Raw genomic sequence first — 19826 nt, 5'->3', positions numbered from 1 at the left:
GAAAACCGATAAAAAGCAAAACCGCAATATCTACCGAAACGTTGTCGATAAACGATGGAAATGACGTGACAATATCATTTTCATGACACATACATAAAAACACAGTTAGCCAGATCAATATTCGGTTAACTGTGAATTACTGTATTTTAACGTGTGTAAGGAACCACCCTTTTAGCCAAAAATTGTCTCGCAAAAATAGGAGGGGGTTTCTTGTATTGTATTTTAGATATATCTTTTCAACTTCTTTTCAAATTTTAAGTCCAAAAAAAAATCAGGGGCTTCCTTATACACGTTAAAAGCGGTGGTTAGCCGAGGCAGAAAAACCACGAAAAACTCTTCGTTAGCCGAAAAATTCGTTAGCCGAGGTGTTCGTTCGGCGAGGTATCACTGTACCATCATCGTACTCCTATCAAATTTGTAACGACATATTACCGTAAGAGTAACAACAAAACTAAATCAATAACTCGTGATTGTATAAAGAATTGATCATGAAGCTGTAATGATATGAAAAAGGAAAAAAAATCGTTTTACTTCATTAAATGGTCTGGTACCAGGCGGGAAGATGTTTTTTTTTTACAGGTTATTATTTTTTTTTATTTTTTTTTGAGTCGATTGATCCGCATAACGCCCGGATTACACGTCAATCCACGCTGATATCAACGATTACGGAATCGATTGATCGGAAGGTCGCACGCGACGTGACTGTGATTGCGGGTCAGCCGTGAAAGCTCCTACCCTTAAATCATTTTGAATAATGCCAGTTATACGTGCCGGGAGCAGGAGGAAAAAAAAACACAAACACACATTTTTCTTTTCCCTTCCTTAATATCAGTTGAACACCAACCTAATGTGAACAAGTTCACAGCCCATTAAAAATTAAAACGCGGGGGGAAAAAAAAGAACTGTGAACGTGAAATTGGGCGCGACATTTCATTTTGGTCATTTTCATTCTTAATCTCCGTTTTCTCGAATATTCTCTTTCCGGCCAAAAATGGTTAAATAGAAAAAGAAAAGATCAGAAAATGTAATGGATCATATGGTCCTTTCTTTCTCTCAATCTCGTTTATTAAGGTGAATGCAAATTAATGACCCCGATATTATTAAAATTTGGAATTTTAGGGTAAAACCCACACTCTCCATGGTACAGTTTAAAAGTATATAAAGCTCTGCTGTCGCAAGTTGGATCATTGCATTCAGTGTTCAGTCTTTTCGAAGTTAAGTTTTAGTACCGATACATTCAGGGAATATCAAAATGATATCGAAGGTGAGTTGGATTGATTTCGCTATTACTTTCATTTGAATCGTAAATTGCCTTAATTCAAAATAACATTTATAGTAGCACTAAATCGTTACATTAACCCTCAAATGTTGAATTTTTTTTCAAGCTGATAATTTTTTTCATAGTTGAAGGCATGTATTGAAAGCCGAAAAAATCATTTATAAAATATATATCTCATATTTTACTGCTTTTACGGAGCCTTATTGAAGGCGTGTAAAGCCTCAAAAATCCCACATAAAATAGTAAATATGTTAGATGTAATTATCACTTTCCAAATATATCTTCTTTTTGTGATTCAAACTATAGTAAGAAAAAAATTCGCAATTGCAAATTTCCGGGTAAAAAAGAAGAAAAGGAATGCAAAAAGAAAAAAAAAAGTCATTTTTACAAATTAGCAAAATCACAGCCATGTATGCTCTGCAACAAATAAAGAGCTGTTGTCGTTAATTGGCACATCTACCAACAAATTCAAAACATAAAATGAAAAGGAAATGACCTCACCTTATCTGCAAAAGTGATTCTGAATTTTTATTTTCAAACTGGCTAAAGTAATGAGCGTTTAACTGATAATTTGCACGTATGCAAAACCAGCATTTAAAGGTTATTATTAGTGGTGAAGCTCAGGGCCGTCATTTCAACTTTTTCCAGGGAGGGGGCAAACCTTATCCGGGGGGGGGGGCAAAGCACATGTACTCAATGTATGTATATATATATTTGTATATATATATATATATATATATACCATTTTAGTGTATTTTCGAAAGCCAGGGTGGGCAACGGCCCCCCCCCCCTGCCCACTAAATGACGGGCCGGGTGAAGCTGACTTTATTGTCTTGGTTTTTTGGTATAGGAATAAAAATGGATAAATATTTGACTCTGATGAATATCAATATTATGGCTGCGTTTCGCTGAAGTACACATTAATTGAGACGAGATTCACAAATTTTAAGATCAGGATTAGCATGCTCTAACATGTATTTTCGAATAATTATCTCGTTTTATTTCTAAATTATTCCTAATTAAATGTATGTGTTGCAGTTAATGTAATTGATATTTCTATTTAATTTCAGGTTTTTGTAGCTCTTGCTGTGGTCGTTATCGCCATTGAAGCAACTTATGTTCCTTTGGTAAGAATATTTTATTATAGGGTTTATTAGTTTTTGCTATTTCGTTCTGTTAGAGAGTGTCTGCTTAGTTTCATGAGAATAATTTGAATAGGATGTCACCACATACATCTTCATATTTCACAGTTTAATTATACACATCGCATAGGTTTATTTATAAACCTCTTCAAATAACGGTAATTTCTGCTCAGTAATTTAATAAATGAATCATTAAAGTTATGTGTGTGTGTTGGGAATGTAATTATAATAATTCATAACTGAAAATGTATATCTTGATACAAATAGAAATTCAAAGTTATAACAGGCAAATTGCCCAACCAGGTGATTCGAATTAAAATACAGAAGACGAAAAAAATATAAATACTTCTACAAATATTAAATATATTTAGAAATATATTAAAATTATTTATTATCATTGGATACGAAATATTTCGAAATATTTCACTTATGTTTTCTAGGTGATAGTCCAAAAATCCAGTCTCTAAATATGTACAGTTTCATTTTTTTTCTATTGGTTCTTACAATTCATGATTTTTCTCAACGTAGGAACATCATCATGCTCCCCAACCTTACGCTTTTGGATACAAAGTCAAGGATCATCACGGCGAGCAACACAGAGAGGAAAGCGGTGACGGTCACGGCAACGTCAAGGGCAGCTATGGTTTCACCGACGACAGAGGAATTCACCGCCAGGTTGACTACGTCGCTGACAAGGCCGGCTTCCGTGCTCACGTGAAAACCAACGAGCCGGGAACTGCAAATCAAGATCCAGCTGCCGTCAAGATCGAGTCCTCAGCACATCCATACCACGGGGCAGGACATCATGGAGTTGCCGGACACTACGGTGGAGGACACGGGCAAGGACTAGGAGCTGGTCTACACGGTCATGGCCATGGCCATCATGGAGCCCATGGTCATCACGGAGCGCATGGTCATCACGGAGCCCATGGTCATCACGGAGTCCATGGTCATTTCGGAGGTCTTGGTCATCTCGGAGGTCTTGGCTCCTACGGAGGCCTCGGCTATGGTGGTCTCGGAAACTACGGTGGTCTTGGATTTCACGGAGGTAACGGAGCCTACGGTAACTTCCACAAGGGTCTCGGCGGGTATGGACTAGGAGGAGGATATCCGTTTGGAGTTTACGGCCTCGGCGGTTATGGATACGGTACGATCAAGAGGTACGACAGCCGTGAAGATGGAAGGTTTCTTAACCACTTCTAACAAAAAAAGGTTGCGAGTCTTATCCTCATATCAGTTAGAATCGTATGCCAAATACATGTGATCTGTATCAGTAACTATTCGTGAATTAAAAAGTTTCTGTGTTCCTATGAAATTTGATTGTCTTTCAATTTGAGTGTTCCTTATAGTACACAACGAGAGCTACTTTATAAAAAGGGAAGAACGAAGTACGAAAAAAAAAACCTGTGTGGAAATTTTCCATGCTAGTACAGTCGAACTTGATTAATTCGAGGTCGAAAGTCACTGGAAAACAGTTCGAATTATCCAAAATCCGAACTATTCAATTAATCTATCCCGGATCCGTAAAATAACTACAAATTGCGACAATCATCCACGTTCGCATAGAATAATGATATTTAGAAGTCTTCTAAATATTCTTGGGCAAAGTGGATAACTCTTCTATAGAATAATGATTATCAATTATTAAATTTCTATCACCAGTCACGAAACTGTTTCCCAAATATTATTAATTAATAATAATAATAATTGGTCTTAGCTGCTATGTTATTTCACTGTTTTGGAATCGGCATCACTGCAGAATTTCTTCATCACGTTCAAGGCCTGATTAACGGTTCATGGTCATCCGTTACGAAACTGTTTCCTGAATTTTGCTTATCATTGTTATGCTATCAAGGAAATATACTTCCGTTAACGTATCACAAAAAATCTGAACTCTGATACTTTTAATACTATTAATGACGGCAAAAAGATTCAGGTTTTGAGTGGTACATCTTCATCCATAGTTTGAAACTCATAATCGGTATTTAAGTGGCACGCCTTTAAAATTTATTGCTTGATCGAGAAAAAATCAGTCTGACTTTTTGTAGAAATTTTCCAAACTAAATTTATTCACACAAAAAAATCATGATTTTTTTTTCCAACTTCAAATTATTCAAAAAAAAATTTGATATTGAATTAGATAGAAAACTCAAGTGGAATTTGTAAAAGTTCGAATTAACCAAGTGCTACTGTATTAGTAAACAAAATAGTTAGAGGTATTTACCATCAACAAAAAATAATCATCATTCAACCTGATGAAATATATTTTGTAAGATATATTGATTTTGATCTCGAAAGAATCGTATTTATGGTTTCGCATAAGAGAAATATAATGAAAAACCACCATTTGAATTATTACACTTGTTTTCGATGGAATAACGAAAAATGCAGCAGGACACTTGAAATAAGGTTATTTTCAAACAACTCCGATGAACGTATTTGCCAATAATAACAAAATAAGTGTTTATTTCCAGATACTATCGATTCAATTGTTAAAAAACCGATTTCGTTTCGAATATGAGGACAGATTTGATGAATTGAACATTATTTGATGTTAGAATTGATTCTGTCATGAATGTGCGTATCAGTAAGAATGAAAATCTGGCTCTTTCTTTTTATGATGCTTTGAAAAATGAATGAGGTGAGCAAAAGAGGGCAAGGGCAAAGCATTTGAAAGAAAAATAGGTGCTGGGGTTGGAAAATTGGCAAACTCAGAGACGTAGATTAATATTATAATATTATAAGACAAGAATAAATAAAAAAATATTCTTTGCCTATGAGCAACCTAGCTACAATTTAATTCCAAGAAAACAAAGTAATAATGTACACGTCTAAAATTATTGTCTAAATGCTACTGGGAGTCAAAAAACCATATAAATAAATAAAAATAAACAGGAAATTAAGGAGGAAAAAGAAGAGAAAACATGTACATTGATACCTCTACTAACGAACGCCTAGGCTGACGAAAATTTTTTCCGTGATTAACTGCCTCGACTAATGAATATTTTCGTTGGTATGGATGCATATGCTAAATCTAATCTACTTATTGAGCTGAATTTTAGTGCCAATCACCATTACTACTTCACCAAACACCAACTCTGGCCATATCATTATATTGCAATTTACTGCCATTGATGAGAAGGGTTGGAAATGAAGGCACTGTCTATCGGTGGTCGCCTCAAGTTCGTTAGGGAAAATATCTTATCTATATCCTCTCTTGGGTTGGAACCCGGGAAATCACCATTACTGTCATTCGAGTCCGATTTTATCTCATATTCACCTCAGAATTTTTTTCCAGGTGTAGCTTTCTTTCAAAAGATTTTCAACAATTTCATGTAACATGGAAGATTCAGCTAATAGCAAATCCATTGAAAAAAAAGGAGCCTATGCATTCACACTACATATATTCAAAGCAGGAGTTTTTTTTCAGTGTAACGACACTTAGCATCAAACTGAACAGTCTGGAAATTCTAGGAGCCTATTTTTTCTATCTGCATGCATTAGACACAGAAATGAGCAGACTCAATAACAAATAGATAGTAACACCTACAAACTCGACAGGATTGTATCAACTTCAGCTTTAGTAAACTGAAGCTAGTGTTGGTATACATGGTGAAAAATAAAAAGAGCTTTAGTGTATTTTCTTCTTGCTATAAACTCTCATTTATCCAATTGCGTGGCTGCTTACTTCAGCCTTCGATCAGTTTTCGTCTTCTTTTTTTTTATAGTGCTCGTTGATGTTTCATGAAACTTGTCATTAAATTTCGTCAAAGATAGGAGCGGAGATCATAAAAGATTTTCCCATAGGAACCTTTAAAATCGCGTTTCGGTTAACGAACATAATTCCAGAACGAATCATATTCGTTAGCTGATGTATAATAAAATTTTCCATTCAACGTAAGGCCGAGATTACACTATAAACGTTTGGTAAACGATCAGCGATCTTTTACAAAACTTGAAAAAAAAAACATTCAATAAGCCCTTCACATTCGTTTAAATGTAACCGATACGCTTATTGCTTAAATTTTTCAAGTTTTACAAGAGATCTTTTATCAAACGTCCCGGAATAAGTTACGACTGATATTTTTATAATTACACAATTACCAGTCTTGCTCACCATTACCAAGCACATAAACATTTTTCGAATTTTTCCATGTTTTTCATAAGTTTTGTACATTGGAGCTTTTTTTCAAAGCAATACTAATATAATTACTTTTAAAAATATACTACTTCTCCAAACAGTTCTCATTTATCTAACATTTTCAGCATATTTTTAAGAATTAATAAATTATTACTTTTTAAATTAATCACTTATAATTTATATCTCTCAAATCTGTTGGGATACAGACCGAAAAAAATTGAAGATATTTTTCAGAAAACGTAAAAAAAAAACTGCCTTAAAAATATCACCAATGATGCAATTTCTACCTCAATGCCCGAGAGCAAAGGTGCATAATTGTACAACCTTTCAAGTCAGTTTGCCAAATATGAGGTATGTCTGCCTCTCGCGGGCCTGTATATGAAGAGTGTGACGCCACATTTTACGGGATATTCCCGTGATTTTTTTTCTTTCCGAACTTCTTTTATAAAATGCACCTTTTTTCCCAATATTAAACAAGGTTTGGTTGAATTTTTGAAATAAATAATAATAATTAATTTTATGACTTATAAATTATATTTATGACAATTATCACTGTAATTATCATAATTAGTTACAGTCATATAAATACATTTATCCCACATTATAAGTCAAATATATATATAGAGTACATGTTTTTGGGTGAATTACATTTTCACTAGCAGTACCCATCATTTTCTACGACTGTTTATTTTTCAGCAATTTTAGCGATGCTGGAAACTTTACTTGAATTTGACAGCTTATTTGGCCGTAAATGACAACTTCACTATTTTTCGACAATTGTTTTTTCTGTAATTGGCAATTGTCTTTGACAATTTTTTTCTGCTGTAATTTACAACTTTACTTGCTTTCGATGGTTTTTTTGGCTGTAATTGGCAAATTTACTTCCCTTGACAAGTTTTTATGATGATATCACGCATTTTTATGAAAAAAATATGGTCAGTTCAGGTATTTATCCTGTTTTTTGTGTATTGATACTTTACTACCGGGTCAACTTTTACGGACCTCTTTGAGGGCAAAATTTGGCCCTCGGGCCGAAGGTTGTGCACTTTTGCCTGAAAGGATTCGTTAACTTTCATGGTTAACAGCAAACATTTCATTCCCGCTACTTTTAAAGTACTTTTTAGACGCTATAAAGGCGTTACATGTATCCGAGAAGACGTGACTACTTAACAGTTTCAAGTCAGCAAAAATTGGAAATTGAGAATTCTCGGCAGGTAGATAAATCATTACGTGGAGATAGAAATTCCACAGGGAAGATTGATAAGAAAGGCAGAGCGCCTCGAGCTTCTTAAGATAGGCGACTTCGTCCATAAAACATTTTGACTAGTGGAAAATCTCCTCGGACTTTCCCAATAAATGAGTTGGTTGTGTTTTTCTCTCCCTCGTCTTGTCTTACTCCCCACCCGACTGTCAACAGAACAGTCTTGTTATGCAATTACGTTGGACAGTTTTCGAATCTACCGTCCAGAGAATAATCATCAATCAATGAGGCCGTGTTTTTGCTGGCTAATATGAAAGGCTAATCAGATTCTCGATTTTTTGTTTTTCCATGGGTTACGGCTCTCATTCATTGATTGATTGCGTCGTGTGTATTAGTCTGTGAAAGAAATACATAAGTGGGAAATAAAATATCATATTAGAATTCAAGATATTTACTTCTAAATGATGATTGAAATTAAAAAAAAAATTAACAGTTGTTGAAAAATCAAAAAAAAAAAAAAAATTATATGCATTATTCGAAAATTACAAGAAATTGCATGAAGATGAGAGTGACCATCATGGAAATATTTATATTAGTCAACGAGAATAATGGCATAAAATATTTTTACAGCATTCTTTTTAAAATTGTAAATTGTTTCCGAATTTTTAGAAGTCTGTGAGTTCATTTTGCCAAAATTCTATAAATAGTAAACTTTGTGCACGGCTTGGAATTATAAAATTTTTGATTTTTAAATCCGAATGAATAACGTAATATATTTTCTCTTGTACTTCGCGTCTTCCACGTATAACTTGTCAATACAAAACTGCTGGTTTTATTTTCTTGTTACATAACAAGACAATAATCTAACACCCAAAGTTATTAAATTTAAAAGTTTTCGGGATTTTTTTGGCCGACGTGAAGTACAGTTTTTGTCTTTCGACGTTTCGTTCGCACGAGTGGTGAACAAGAATTGACCCAAAGTTATTACTTAATGCCTCGAGCCAAAAATTTAATTTCGTTCAAGCTATGGGATGCACCATATTTTTGATATAAAAAGAGGATATAGCTATTTTTTTTCGTGACGAAAATTGATATAAGTTATCTGAGAAATTCATAAATAATTTTTGGTTAGCGAAAGGATTAGGTTACTATTAACCTCTTTCATTAGGGCCCTAAGATAACTTGATATTGAACATCAATTGATTTATTTCAAATTATGTGCAAATAATAAAAAGAGTTTATGGCTATCCAACGATTGTAAGCAAATGATTGCTTTCGTGGATGTTGTAATTGCGAACAGATATCAGAAACGAATTCAATTATTTGGGTGATATTTTCAATCGAAACCCTAAATAGAAATCTCAAGCAGTGGGTGGCAATAAGCAATACAGTGAGAAATATATTAATATTAGAATTTATAACTTGAAAAATTCTACACACCCCCCCCCCCCCTCCTGCAGTTTTTCTCAATATATAGTGAAACCTGTACGAAACTTAACGTCAACAGACTGAAATAATATTCCGTTTCAGACAGATTCCCATTTTAGAAAAGTGCAAATAACAGCACTAATCATTGAACAGACTATATTTTGATTCCGTTTAAGACAGGTTTCCGTCTCATACAGTGTCCGTCTTGCACAGTTTTCATTGTATTTTCTTTGGTTATTGTGTGTGTGTGTGTGTGCCAGTTATACGATATGCAGTTACAGTTTTTTGGGAATATGCAATGTGTATGTCATGATATCGTCATTAGATGTCTAATGACGATGTGATTAAAAATACATTGAAAAAAGTGATTAGTAACACTGAGCAGCGACACGAATTGCGTCTGTCACGAAGCTATATCATTCTGAATGATTTTCACCTCTTGAATACGAATATTATTACTATGAAAAGGTTTTATTGGCGCTCGTTAATATCACTATGTCATTAATTCCAATAGTGTCATTATAACACAGTGTCCTTCAACCTTTTTTCTACTTGTGGACCGGTGAGAATAAGTTTACAGTTTCGCGCACACTATCATAAACGGGGAAAATAATTTGCAAACCAGCCAAAAACAAAAGGAAAATAATAATAGGAGATGTAACGTTTCCTAACTTATTATATTTTATCGTGTGAGAACCATAGTTGGTTGAGCTAGGACTCATGCTGCCACCTATCAAATAAAAATAACACCACCTGTAATTGTTCTAGTAAAATTACTAAGTGGTTTCAAACTGGTGTGCAGCATTGAAATGAACAGTATGTGGTATGATACATATATTTTATAATTTCCGTGCTATAGATTGCTACAAGTTTCATGCGCTATAATACCTGAATACCAGCATGAAAATAAACAGTATATGTCATCATACAATGTATTGCTCAGTTCCACCGGTATAAAACCAACAGTTAATTTTACTTGAAGTATTTACAGCTTTGGTCTTATTTGATAGGTGGCAGCAGGAGTCCTAACTCAAAGCTTCTCTTTTTTTTAAGAAATATTTATGTAAATTTTTCTTCTATAAGGAATTGGTATTGTCTTACTATACACAAAATAAATGTAAAATTTTGGAGAAATCCGTTGCCACTCCAGCTTTTTCATAGTTAAATTCGGGTTTAGCACACCAAATTACATAAGAAATGTAAATAACTGTTTTCAAACCAAGAAACTTTGTTAAAATTTGTTGTCTGGTGCCTGCATTAATGATTATAAATCCAATGATCCAGGACTGCATTAATGATTATAAATCCAATGATCCAGGACTGCATTAATGATTATAAATCCAATGATCCAGGACTGCATTAATGATTATAAATCCAATGATCCAGGACTGCATTAATGATTATAAATCCAATGATCCAGGACTGCATTAATGATTATAAATCCAACATTCAGAAACTTTACATGTACATGATTTCCTTATTTAATCAAAGAACGTCTTTCTAGTTCGAAACAAAACAAAGGACGAGACATTAGACAAAGAGAATATGAATTATATATATATATATATATATATTTCACCTAAGGAATAATAACAAGCTAAGTCAATAACTAAAATCGGAAAAATTCATTAAAAAAAATCTAAATGATCATTAATTAAGAATATTATCTCAGGCGAACAAAATGAGTAACTTATAATAAATGCAATTTTGATGAGGTACTGTACAGCTGTCTACACGCAACGATTGGTCTGTTTCCAAGTATATGCAAATTAACGAACGTTGGCTGGACGGATTGTGCGTGTGATCCCTTTGATAAAATAAAAGAGTTCAATATGCATTTTTATTTTGTTTTAATTGTATTCATGTATGAAATGAATTTCAGTTTAAAATATTTCGTTGTTAGGGACATAAATTTCCCATAAAATAAAATTACGTATTTCAAAACAAATTTTGTTATAATATTACGAAAAATTCTGAACAAAAACAAGTGAATAAATAATTCAGCGTTATTTCAGATTAAATGACACTTTTCTTCACCGTGCGTGATGTTCATAACCTTTCACTCTAAATACTTTTTGTCGCAATGACGATCGACCCACGGACGGAATATTTATTTATCTTAATGTAAAATCTTGGTTATTTGACGTACAGTAATCTATATCGTCTCCTAATATTATTAATTAGCAGAATGGAGTTGCCACGCCTAGAAAATCTGATTTATATCATTAGTCATTCGCAACGTCGGATATTATTTTTCCTACTCTTCGCAACGTACGTGGGATTTAAATATCTGCATTTTTATGTAAAGAAAGTAATGGGAAAAGAAACTTTTCGAAGTGATTTATTCAATATCGACTATGATAGCGATTTCTGTTTTGTTTTTAATAATGCCATTGGTAAAATATTAAAGTATTTCATGTTATGCGAAGTAAATCACTTATAGTGTTTTTATAAGCTAATTAACTCTCTTGGAAGGAAATAAAAATCAAATTAAAATATGTTTGAAATAAAACGCAAAATACTGTATTTCAGATTCAAAATACAGTAGTTCTTACAATGAGATTAAAAGAGTTAATATGAAAAATACTGACATTGAAAGAACTAATTAAGGTGTAAGCGACTATCTGTATCAGCACTTTTCTATGAAATGGTACTGGAGTGAACTTCAATAACATATTTTGATAGAAAGTGTCTGAAAATGGTGAAAACAATAATAAATTTTGTACTACCCACGCCATTTTCTATGAAAACATACTTTTTATGTCAAATTTCAAGCAAATTCATGTGATATTCAAAACACGATTGCAAAAAATTCTATGAATGAAATCTTTTTTTATTTCATTTTCACAATATATTCAGCTGGTGATGATACAGGTTATGAACTGAACCAAAATTTAAAGGGTTGTATAGTACATGTTCCTAAGTTACACCCAAATCTGTTTATGTACGTGTGAGTTTTTGGAAATTCATTTATAATATACCTGTATATAAAACACTGTAATCAGACAAACACATGCGATAAATCTTAAATATTGGTCCATAAACTTGGCAATATATGAGAGAATATCATATCAAAATTTTGCTATGATACAATAAACAGACTTTTATAAATCATATTTCAAACTCAAGTAAAATGCCAAAAATGGCATACGTCGTAAAACGCATTCAACGTTTTTATTCACGGATTACTTGATGTAAAATCGCAACACTAAATTGGACAAAACTTTGTTTCTAAGCGTTACAAACAAAACATCGCAGTAAATGGCGATTTCACGAAAAAAATTATTTTAAAAAATCGATATTTTCTTCCCTAAATGACGTTTTGGACGTAATCTAATACCTTGAGTTGGCTGTGGTTGTCTTGATAACAGGGTACATATACTACCTCATATCTTCGATAATCTGGATCAAACAGAATGGACGGACACAAAATTTATTTTACAAAAAGTAAATCCTCCATACGTGGTTTCAGGAAGGAAATTAAAGATCCACATTCATTTTAACATGCAAGTGAAATAAAAAAAAGAAAGAAGCAAAGAAATATTCAGCTTGAAAGTGGCACTTCCGTAAAGTTATAATTAAAAATTATATAAAATTTCAATTTTTTTTTTTGCATATGTTACGGTAAATGTGATAATTCCATTATTATGAATAATAACCCGATTTTTTTTATCGATTAATATGAATAATAATCGAATTTACCCCTTTCACATTAATCTCATTAAAAATATGTCAATTATTAAAATTTTCCCCTTTTTTCAGTGTACTGAACAACATTTACCCAGTAAAATTTGGATGAAAATTGGCTGAGATAGCAGTGATTGATATTCTTAATTTTTGCCAATTTTTTGAAGTCTAGAAAAATTTTGAGACTTGGTATACGTAAACACCGTAAGACTTGGAAACACGTAAGACATTGCAAAAATCGGGGGGGGGGGGGTCTCTATCACCGAACATCGCAATGACAAATTTAAAATTTGAAATAAATTAAATTGATTAATGAGAGATACATTTGCCAGATTGTATCAATAATTGAAGAAAATTAAGATGCACTGTATTTATTTAGACTTATTTTAACTTCAAAATTCCCCCTTTTTTTGCACATTTTACAGACATGGAACTTACTCCTCATCTTAAAAGAATTTTTTTTTTTTCCCTGGTTTCAACTGTTTTCAGTTTCAATAAAAGAGGTTTTAACGTATTTAGTCCTATATATTTCAGTGGAATGACCTATTTCAATCGTTTACGATAACAAATAAATTGAAAATTTATGGATTGTATTATAAAAATTTTGTCAAAAAAAAAGTAGATTTACTTATTTCAAATTTATGTTTAATAATTGATTATACAAAAAATTGATAATGTAAATTCGTAGCAAAACAATATACTATAATTTTATTGAAAGTGGGAACATAGTTAGAAAATATTGAGGTCGTATCGAAGAAGAAAGAATTGCTCAATTATGATTACAGTATATACAGATATTTTTTATTAGTAAATTTCTAAAGTAGATTTTTGAGGTAAAAAATCGTGCGAAGAAATTGCGTTGGACGAAATCTGTCTTATTATACAAGCGGAAAATGAGAGAAAAGAGAAACTGAACAGTAAGGCCGTGTGAGTGTGTTTTTATTTTTTAAAAAGATTATGAATGCTATTTTTCTTTACCTATTTAAAAGAAAAAAAAACATTCATTTAGCACTTTCACCTATTTCATTGAAAAAAAAAAATTCCGTAGTATAGTTTTTTTTTCTTTCGAAGTTATCAAGAGACAGTATTGATTACGGTATCTATATCATTATAGCATTTTAAGTGCACATTCTAGATATATATCGCTTTTATTTATTTACTTTACGTTAATCCGTGAATGATTATGATATAACTGATAAATTAAGCCGCTGAAAGGTAGGGTGGAGAAATGGAATTTAGGTTGGGTGTTGATACGGATTTTTTTTTTCTTATTTTAAAAAAGTGGGAGGAAAAGATTTCGACCCCGAATTAATAAGGTTTTATGTCGAAAACATTAAAATTTCAAGTTCAAACCGTGCAATTCGTTTTTGTATAAAAAGGGTTGTCCGCTGCCAGAATTATATCATACCAGTTTCATACATTGCTCTTGTAGGAACACTCGGATTAACTCAAACATGTCTCTTAAGGTAGGTAAATATATTTGGTTATTCTTATGTTTGTATCAGTCATTGAAATTGTCGTAGTTAGTTGCATAAAGCAGCGTCCTATACAGCTTTAAACGTTATTCCTTAGCTCTTGCGGCTAATTCAAAGCCATAGCCTATTTAGTAACTTTTTTTGTGGCATTGTCTAAGATATTCGGGGGAATTTTTTAAAGCATTTTTATGTTTTTAAATTAAGAGTGACAATTTTTTACTCCATGACAATGTTCAATGTTTGAAAATAAGTAACATTATAAAATTCTCAAGATTCTTGAATGAAAATAGTGTGTAACGTATGAAGCTGGGGCGTTTCTATGCCTTTTTTCTTCCTCTGTCATTCGACTTGTATATCTTATTTTAAAAAATAACAGTGGTTCTGATCACATAATTCCCGATAGTCATATTACTGTGGACTAAATTTTGGATTCTGGATAAAAAAAAAACTACTGATTTTTCTTATAATCATTGCATAACTTTACATTGGCATGTTAATAGTAATAATATCATTAGAGATATCATCATAATATCATACGAGACTAAACTATTTTCAATGAAATATTTATATTTTGCTTAACTTCTTTTATACGGTTTTTCTATGCCTAATTACATATAATTCATTTCTTTGGAGGGGGGGGGGATTTAAACCCACAGTCACCCCAGATCATTCAATTTTTTTAATATTAATTTTTTAATAATTATTTAGGCTAGGGGTTAAAATTTGGTAACCAACGCAAATGGGTTCCAGGGTCATCGTGATAGCGGTTATATTAGTGGATGTTTTATCCTCTGCACAGTGTAACAATTATATTGATCACCCATGGTCTGTCGAAATGTACATGGAATTTCGGCACCATTTTGTACCATTTGGTGTGTGGAATTTTCGCGGTAGACATGTATACTTCTGCAGTTATCTTGGTGCCAAATATTCTAAATCGGTTTTTACGCTCGTGAAATCTCCGAGCTTCTTTAGGTATAATTGTAATCTTATTAACGTCGGTTATCATGCATTTGTATTGAATATACAGTATTTAGCGCACTGAAATAATACATATAGAGCTTCTCACAAAACAAATCAGGAAATTCGAAAGCATAATTACGAATTTAACACGCAAGAATAACGGATGAATAAAAATTAATAATTTATTTAAAAATATTACTCGAACATATTTTTTGTTCATTTGTTTTCAGCACTGTCAAAATTTGGACACTGCTGATTTAAAGTAAACTTTTCTGACCCAACGGTCCCTATAATTATTCTATCTGTTCATTTTTTAATAATCATCATAATTACCAAAACTATACCTACAATATTTGATTATACATTTTCTATCAAAAATTTTATAGAATTGCATAGTTTATACAATTTCATCTTTTATATTATGCATAAAATTAATACTGTCTGTTTCCATAGGAACAACTAAAATACATTCGATAGATAATGTCTTTATACTCGTACATCAATAATTTTGTCTAATTTTCTACATTGCATATTAACATAGCAGTCATATTCACTACTATAATGATGATAATAAAACCAAAAAGTGTTTCGACATAGTATGACTGATGGTGGAAAACGACCGCTGTAACATGCTGATTACTTTAATAAGCTCTATAACTCACACTTATTAATTAACTTTACTTATCTATGTATTTACCTCCAATAAAAATAGGATTGTTCTGTGTAATAGGGTGTGTCCGGGCACACTTGAAACAATTCGGTGTTATGTGGGTTATGTTTGCTTATTATTATTAATTATTACGGCCAATTTTCTCCGATATGGATTTCAATTCATTGCTTATTAATTAATGAACACTTACTTCTCACAAACATCTAAGTAATCATTAACTAATCATTAATCTCTGACTCAATTTCAAAACTTCCTGTCATGATCAGTCGAAGTTCTCGAAGAAATCAATGATAAACGCTATAGTTGTGAGATAATCGACTCGAGAATATGATTTAGAATTCTAATATTAATAGAAAGTATTTTCTTTTTATGTTTTTTGTAAATACATATTTTAGAAGACTTTCACATACCTTGTTACCACAATTTCTTAGAAATTCAGAAATTCGCTACTCGTATTGCAATACCTACAAAAATGATCTACTATATATAAACTAAACTATTCCAAAAAGTTTTTTCTCAGCCATAGACTTTAGAAAATGAATTGGATTTGAAAGGAAAAAAAAATTGTCCTAGAAATCTCATTTTAATCTTTCAATGAAGCCCCAAATTCAATCCATCCATTTTATTTGACTTTTAAAATGTCGATTGTTAGAAGCATTTTGATGCTATAAAAAGATTTAACTATGTAATAGCAGTATTATCCGTCCGAGATGAAACTTCCTGTATTTTGAAAACATTTTTGAAAGACAAAACTCTTATTGAAATATTCGCAAATAAAAATTTACACAGTCATAATTATTTTCCTGAATGGGTCAGATTACTTTCATTGTAATCATTATAAACATTATGATCAACTTCCTACTTCAATTTAGTAAACACGTTTTATGACGCATATCAGATTAACATCAAATGTTTCAGTAAGAGCGACGAATGTAGATATACCGGTATAGACATATAGATTCCATGGTTCTTTCTAGAAACTAAAGTAACGCATTTATAAATTCATCAGCAAAATGAGAAAAATCGACCTGTAATACTATCACTTCAGCAAAGTTTTTATGCGGACCCGAATAAAAAAAAAATGAAGATTAGTAAAACTTTGATTTCTATATATTCCCGAAAGAAATTCGCTCTGTTGATAATTTTTTCTTTTTTCAAGATACCGATAATTTAAATTCCTGATTTTTGCTTCTTTTTACGTAATGAAATAATCAAGTTTTAGAAATAATATAGAGGGAGTAATACAGAAAGTATTTGTTGTGAGAAATAATTATTCCTGTATAGTAAAATTAATGAAAATGTGAGGATTCCAGTAAAATTTTCGTTGTGAAATAAATTCGTTTTGTGGTGAGACCGTACATTTGATTTTTATGTAAGGTGTGTTTTCTAAATGTCTGAAACTAACATTTGATTGTCTTTAGAAAATTGGAGTGAAACTAAGTGACGTTATTCGTTGCATAGGAACGGCATGACTGAATTTTAATTATTCTAATTATTTTTTCCTTACTCATGTAGCTTCTTTGAGTCAGTCATCGTAAAATTATTTTTGTGGTAGGGATATCAACATTCTTTAAATATTTTTCTAACGAGAGATCACATTTTCAATTAATTTAATTTTAATTTTTATGAATTTATTTATTATTTTATGATTTTTTTGTTTTCATGAATTTATAAATTTTCGTTGCATGAATTTAAATTTTTCATGAAATTCTATGTGTTTAGTTTTTAGACTTGAGTTGCTTTTGACGTACCATCTCACTGATCTTTTCTTATTGCTACATAGCTTGCAGTCATCCTTTTTATCTCAGCTGTTGTTGCTGAAGCAAGTTACTTACCACATCATGGAGTAAGTTCAAACAAATTAAATACATATTTCGCATCAAAAATATTATTTATATCACCTACACATATTAAACAATTACTTTTTGTAGTGACATTAATGAAAAGTCATTCGAAAAGGTTCAAATTTGTTAAATTTAAAACAAATTTGAAACACAATCATTTTTCTTACATTTGACTTTACAGCTGTAAATCTAATTGCGTTGAATTAAACTTACTATACTCTAGAATTTTAAAATCATACATAATGTTTTGTCACCTATGCTATAATGTTAATAAATTATTCATGCAGGGTCATCATCATCATGCTCCACAGCCATATTCTTTTGGATACAGCATAAAGGACAAGCATGGTGAGCAGCACAGGCAAGAAACCGGTGATGGGCATAGCGGTGTGAAAGGAAGCTACGGGTTCACCGATGATCGCGGTATCCACCGTCAGGTTAACTACGTCGCTGATCACGCTGGCTTCCGTGCTCAGGTCAAGACCAACGAACCGGGAACTGCTAACCAGGATCCAGCTGCTGTCAACATCATCTCCTCTGCTCACCCATATTTCGGTGCCGGACACGGACTGGGATATGGTGGCTACTCCTATGGCGGTCTTGGATATGCCGGCCATGGAAGTCACGGTCACGGCGCACCGCTGGCCGCTGGATATCTTGGAGCATATGGCGGACACGGATTAGGTTATGGTTACGGCCACGGAACTGTCCACCGATATGACAGCAGAGAGAACCATCATGGCCTGTACCACTAGAAACTATATATGTTCTTATTACAAATAAATTTTTTAGTAAAATTAGAAATCTTTCTGTCTATTTATATACACCTTCATTACTACTCTCACTCGTCTAAAGTGTTCGTATTCTATAAAAAAAAAAAGGTAATGACGAAATTTCTGAACTATCAGAGTTAAAAGAAATAACTTAAATTTTCGGATTGAAAGGCTTAAGCAAAGTATGCCGAAAATCGTAGTCTTAGCAAAATGATACTCTGAAAAATATAATTAAAGAGTCGGTATTTATTATCTTCATGATAATATTGCGGAAAAAAGTAGCAAATAAATCGATGCGAAGGGAAAAAATAACTAAATAATTGAGAAAGTGAAATGAAAGCTCTAAAAAAACAGACCTGAGATATTTCTTTCTATCCCCCTGCAAAAGCCCCTGTAAGTGGAAGGTGCGCTTAAGATGCAGTAAATAATTACCTGCAAATTCTGCACAACTGAAATGTTTCATTTTATGAATAGAATTGATTTTTTGACCTATCCGCTTCATGGGCTTAAAAGCACTGCAATCGTAAAAAACCACCTAAAAGCAGTTCAACGTAAGCGCTGCATATGCAAATTTCCCAAAGCTATTCCGGAATGAAATTAAACTTTCATTATAGTTAAAGTTGCTGTACATGAATGACGTATTTGAGTTCTATATATACATGCTATTCAGATAATTTTTCTAATTGGAAGTATGCCTCTAGGACAACGGTTCGCTAGTAAAATCCGGCAAGGGGAATTAAGTTTGTATTTTAGGATAACCAACTTTTTTTTTTAAATAGAAAAACACCTATTTAAAACTTATCCGTTTTTTTTTTCATTCAGATTGAAATTACCGCTTTCCCCAGCTAGTGTGCCACTGTTTAAACTGCTAGTCAGTGCCATGTTCGCTGATAAATAGGTCATCACTTAGTTTACGTAATCTGCAATAATTTCTATGTCTGAGAAATTTTTGGCAGACAGAAATAGTCATTCAACCCCATATTTTGCCTCCATAAGAACTAGCAATTGGTTCTGAGCCACCGATATTTTGAGACGTATTCTGAAAAGCACGCATAAACAAGCATTAGGTTGTAGGCGTATGTAGCATTTATGGTAGGCGCAAGATATTTTTTAAAATCATCATTGTTACCAAAAAAGACGTATTGTGGCTCATATCAGTGGTCTCAACCACTGGGTACTGTGTACTGGGTACTCAACCAACTTGTGGTACTGGGATACTTCAA

General features: G+C 32.4%; 2 protein-coding genes across 2 annotated transcripts; both read left to right on the top strand.

Annotated features, from left to right (window-relative positions):
* Positions 1-994: 994 nt before the first annotated feature.
* LOC149076349 (uncharacterized) lies at positions 995-3699 on the top strand. Its single transcript, XM_089243913.1, has 3 exons — positions 995-1264; positions 2350-2406; positions 2950-3699. Exons 1-3 carry the CDS (start codon positions 1253-1255, stop codon positions 3622-3624), a joined length of 744 nt encoding a protein of 247 aa, XP_089100039.1. The 5' UTR covers positions 995-1252; the 3' UTR covers positions 3625-3699.
* Positions 3700-14332: 10633 nt separating this feature from the next.
* Positions 14333-18585, top strand: LOC149076348 (uncharacterized). Its single transcript, XM_089242214.1, has 3 exons — positions 14333-14344; positions 17770-17832; positions 18118-18585. Exons 1-3 carry the CDS (start codon positions 14333-14335, stop codon positions 18583-18585), a joined length of 543 nt encoding a protein of 180 aa, XP_089098340.1.
* Positions 18586-19826: the final 1241 nt, after the last annotated feature.

This window comes from Pholcus phalangioides, unplaced genomic scaffold (assembly GCF_987345545.1).
Source record: "Pholcus phalangioides strain wild (caught in Gottingen) unplaced genomic scaffold, Ppha-v1.0 ptg000015l_1, whole genome shotgun sequence".
Classification (NCBI taxonomy): Eukaryota; Metazoa; Arthropoda; class Arachnida; order Araneae; family Pholcidae; genus Pholcus; species Pholcus phalangioides.
The sequence above is the reverse complement of the archived record's forward strand: the minus strand, read 5'-3'. Positions and strand labels throughout refer to the sequence as shown.

What these genes read in the sequence shown, in the direction of transcription:
- LOC149076349 (XM_089243913.1), top strand. An exon ending in AAGCAACTTATGTTCCTTTG is followed by an intron (nt 2,407 to 2,949) that starts GTAAGAATATTT and finishes TTCTCAACGTAG; the next exon opens with GAACATCATCATGCTCCCCA.
- LOC149076348 (XM_089242214.1), top strand. An exon ending in GTTACTTACCACATCATGGA is followed by an intron (nt 17,833 to 18,117) that starts GTAAGTTCAAAC and finishes TTATTCATGCAG; the next exon opens with GGTCATCATCATCATGCTCC.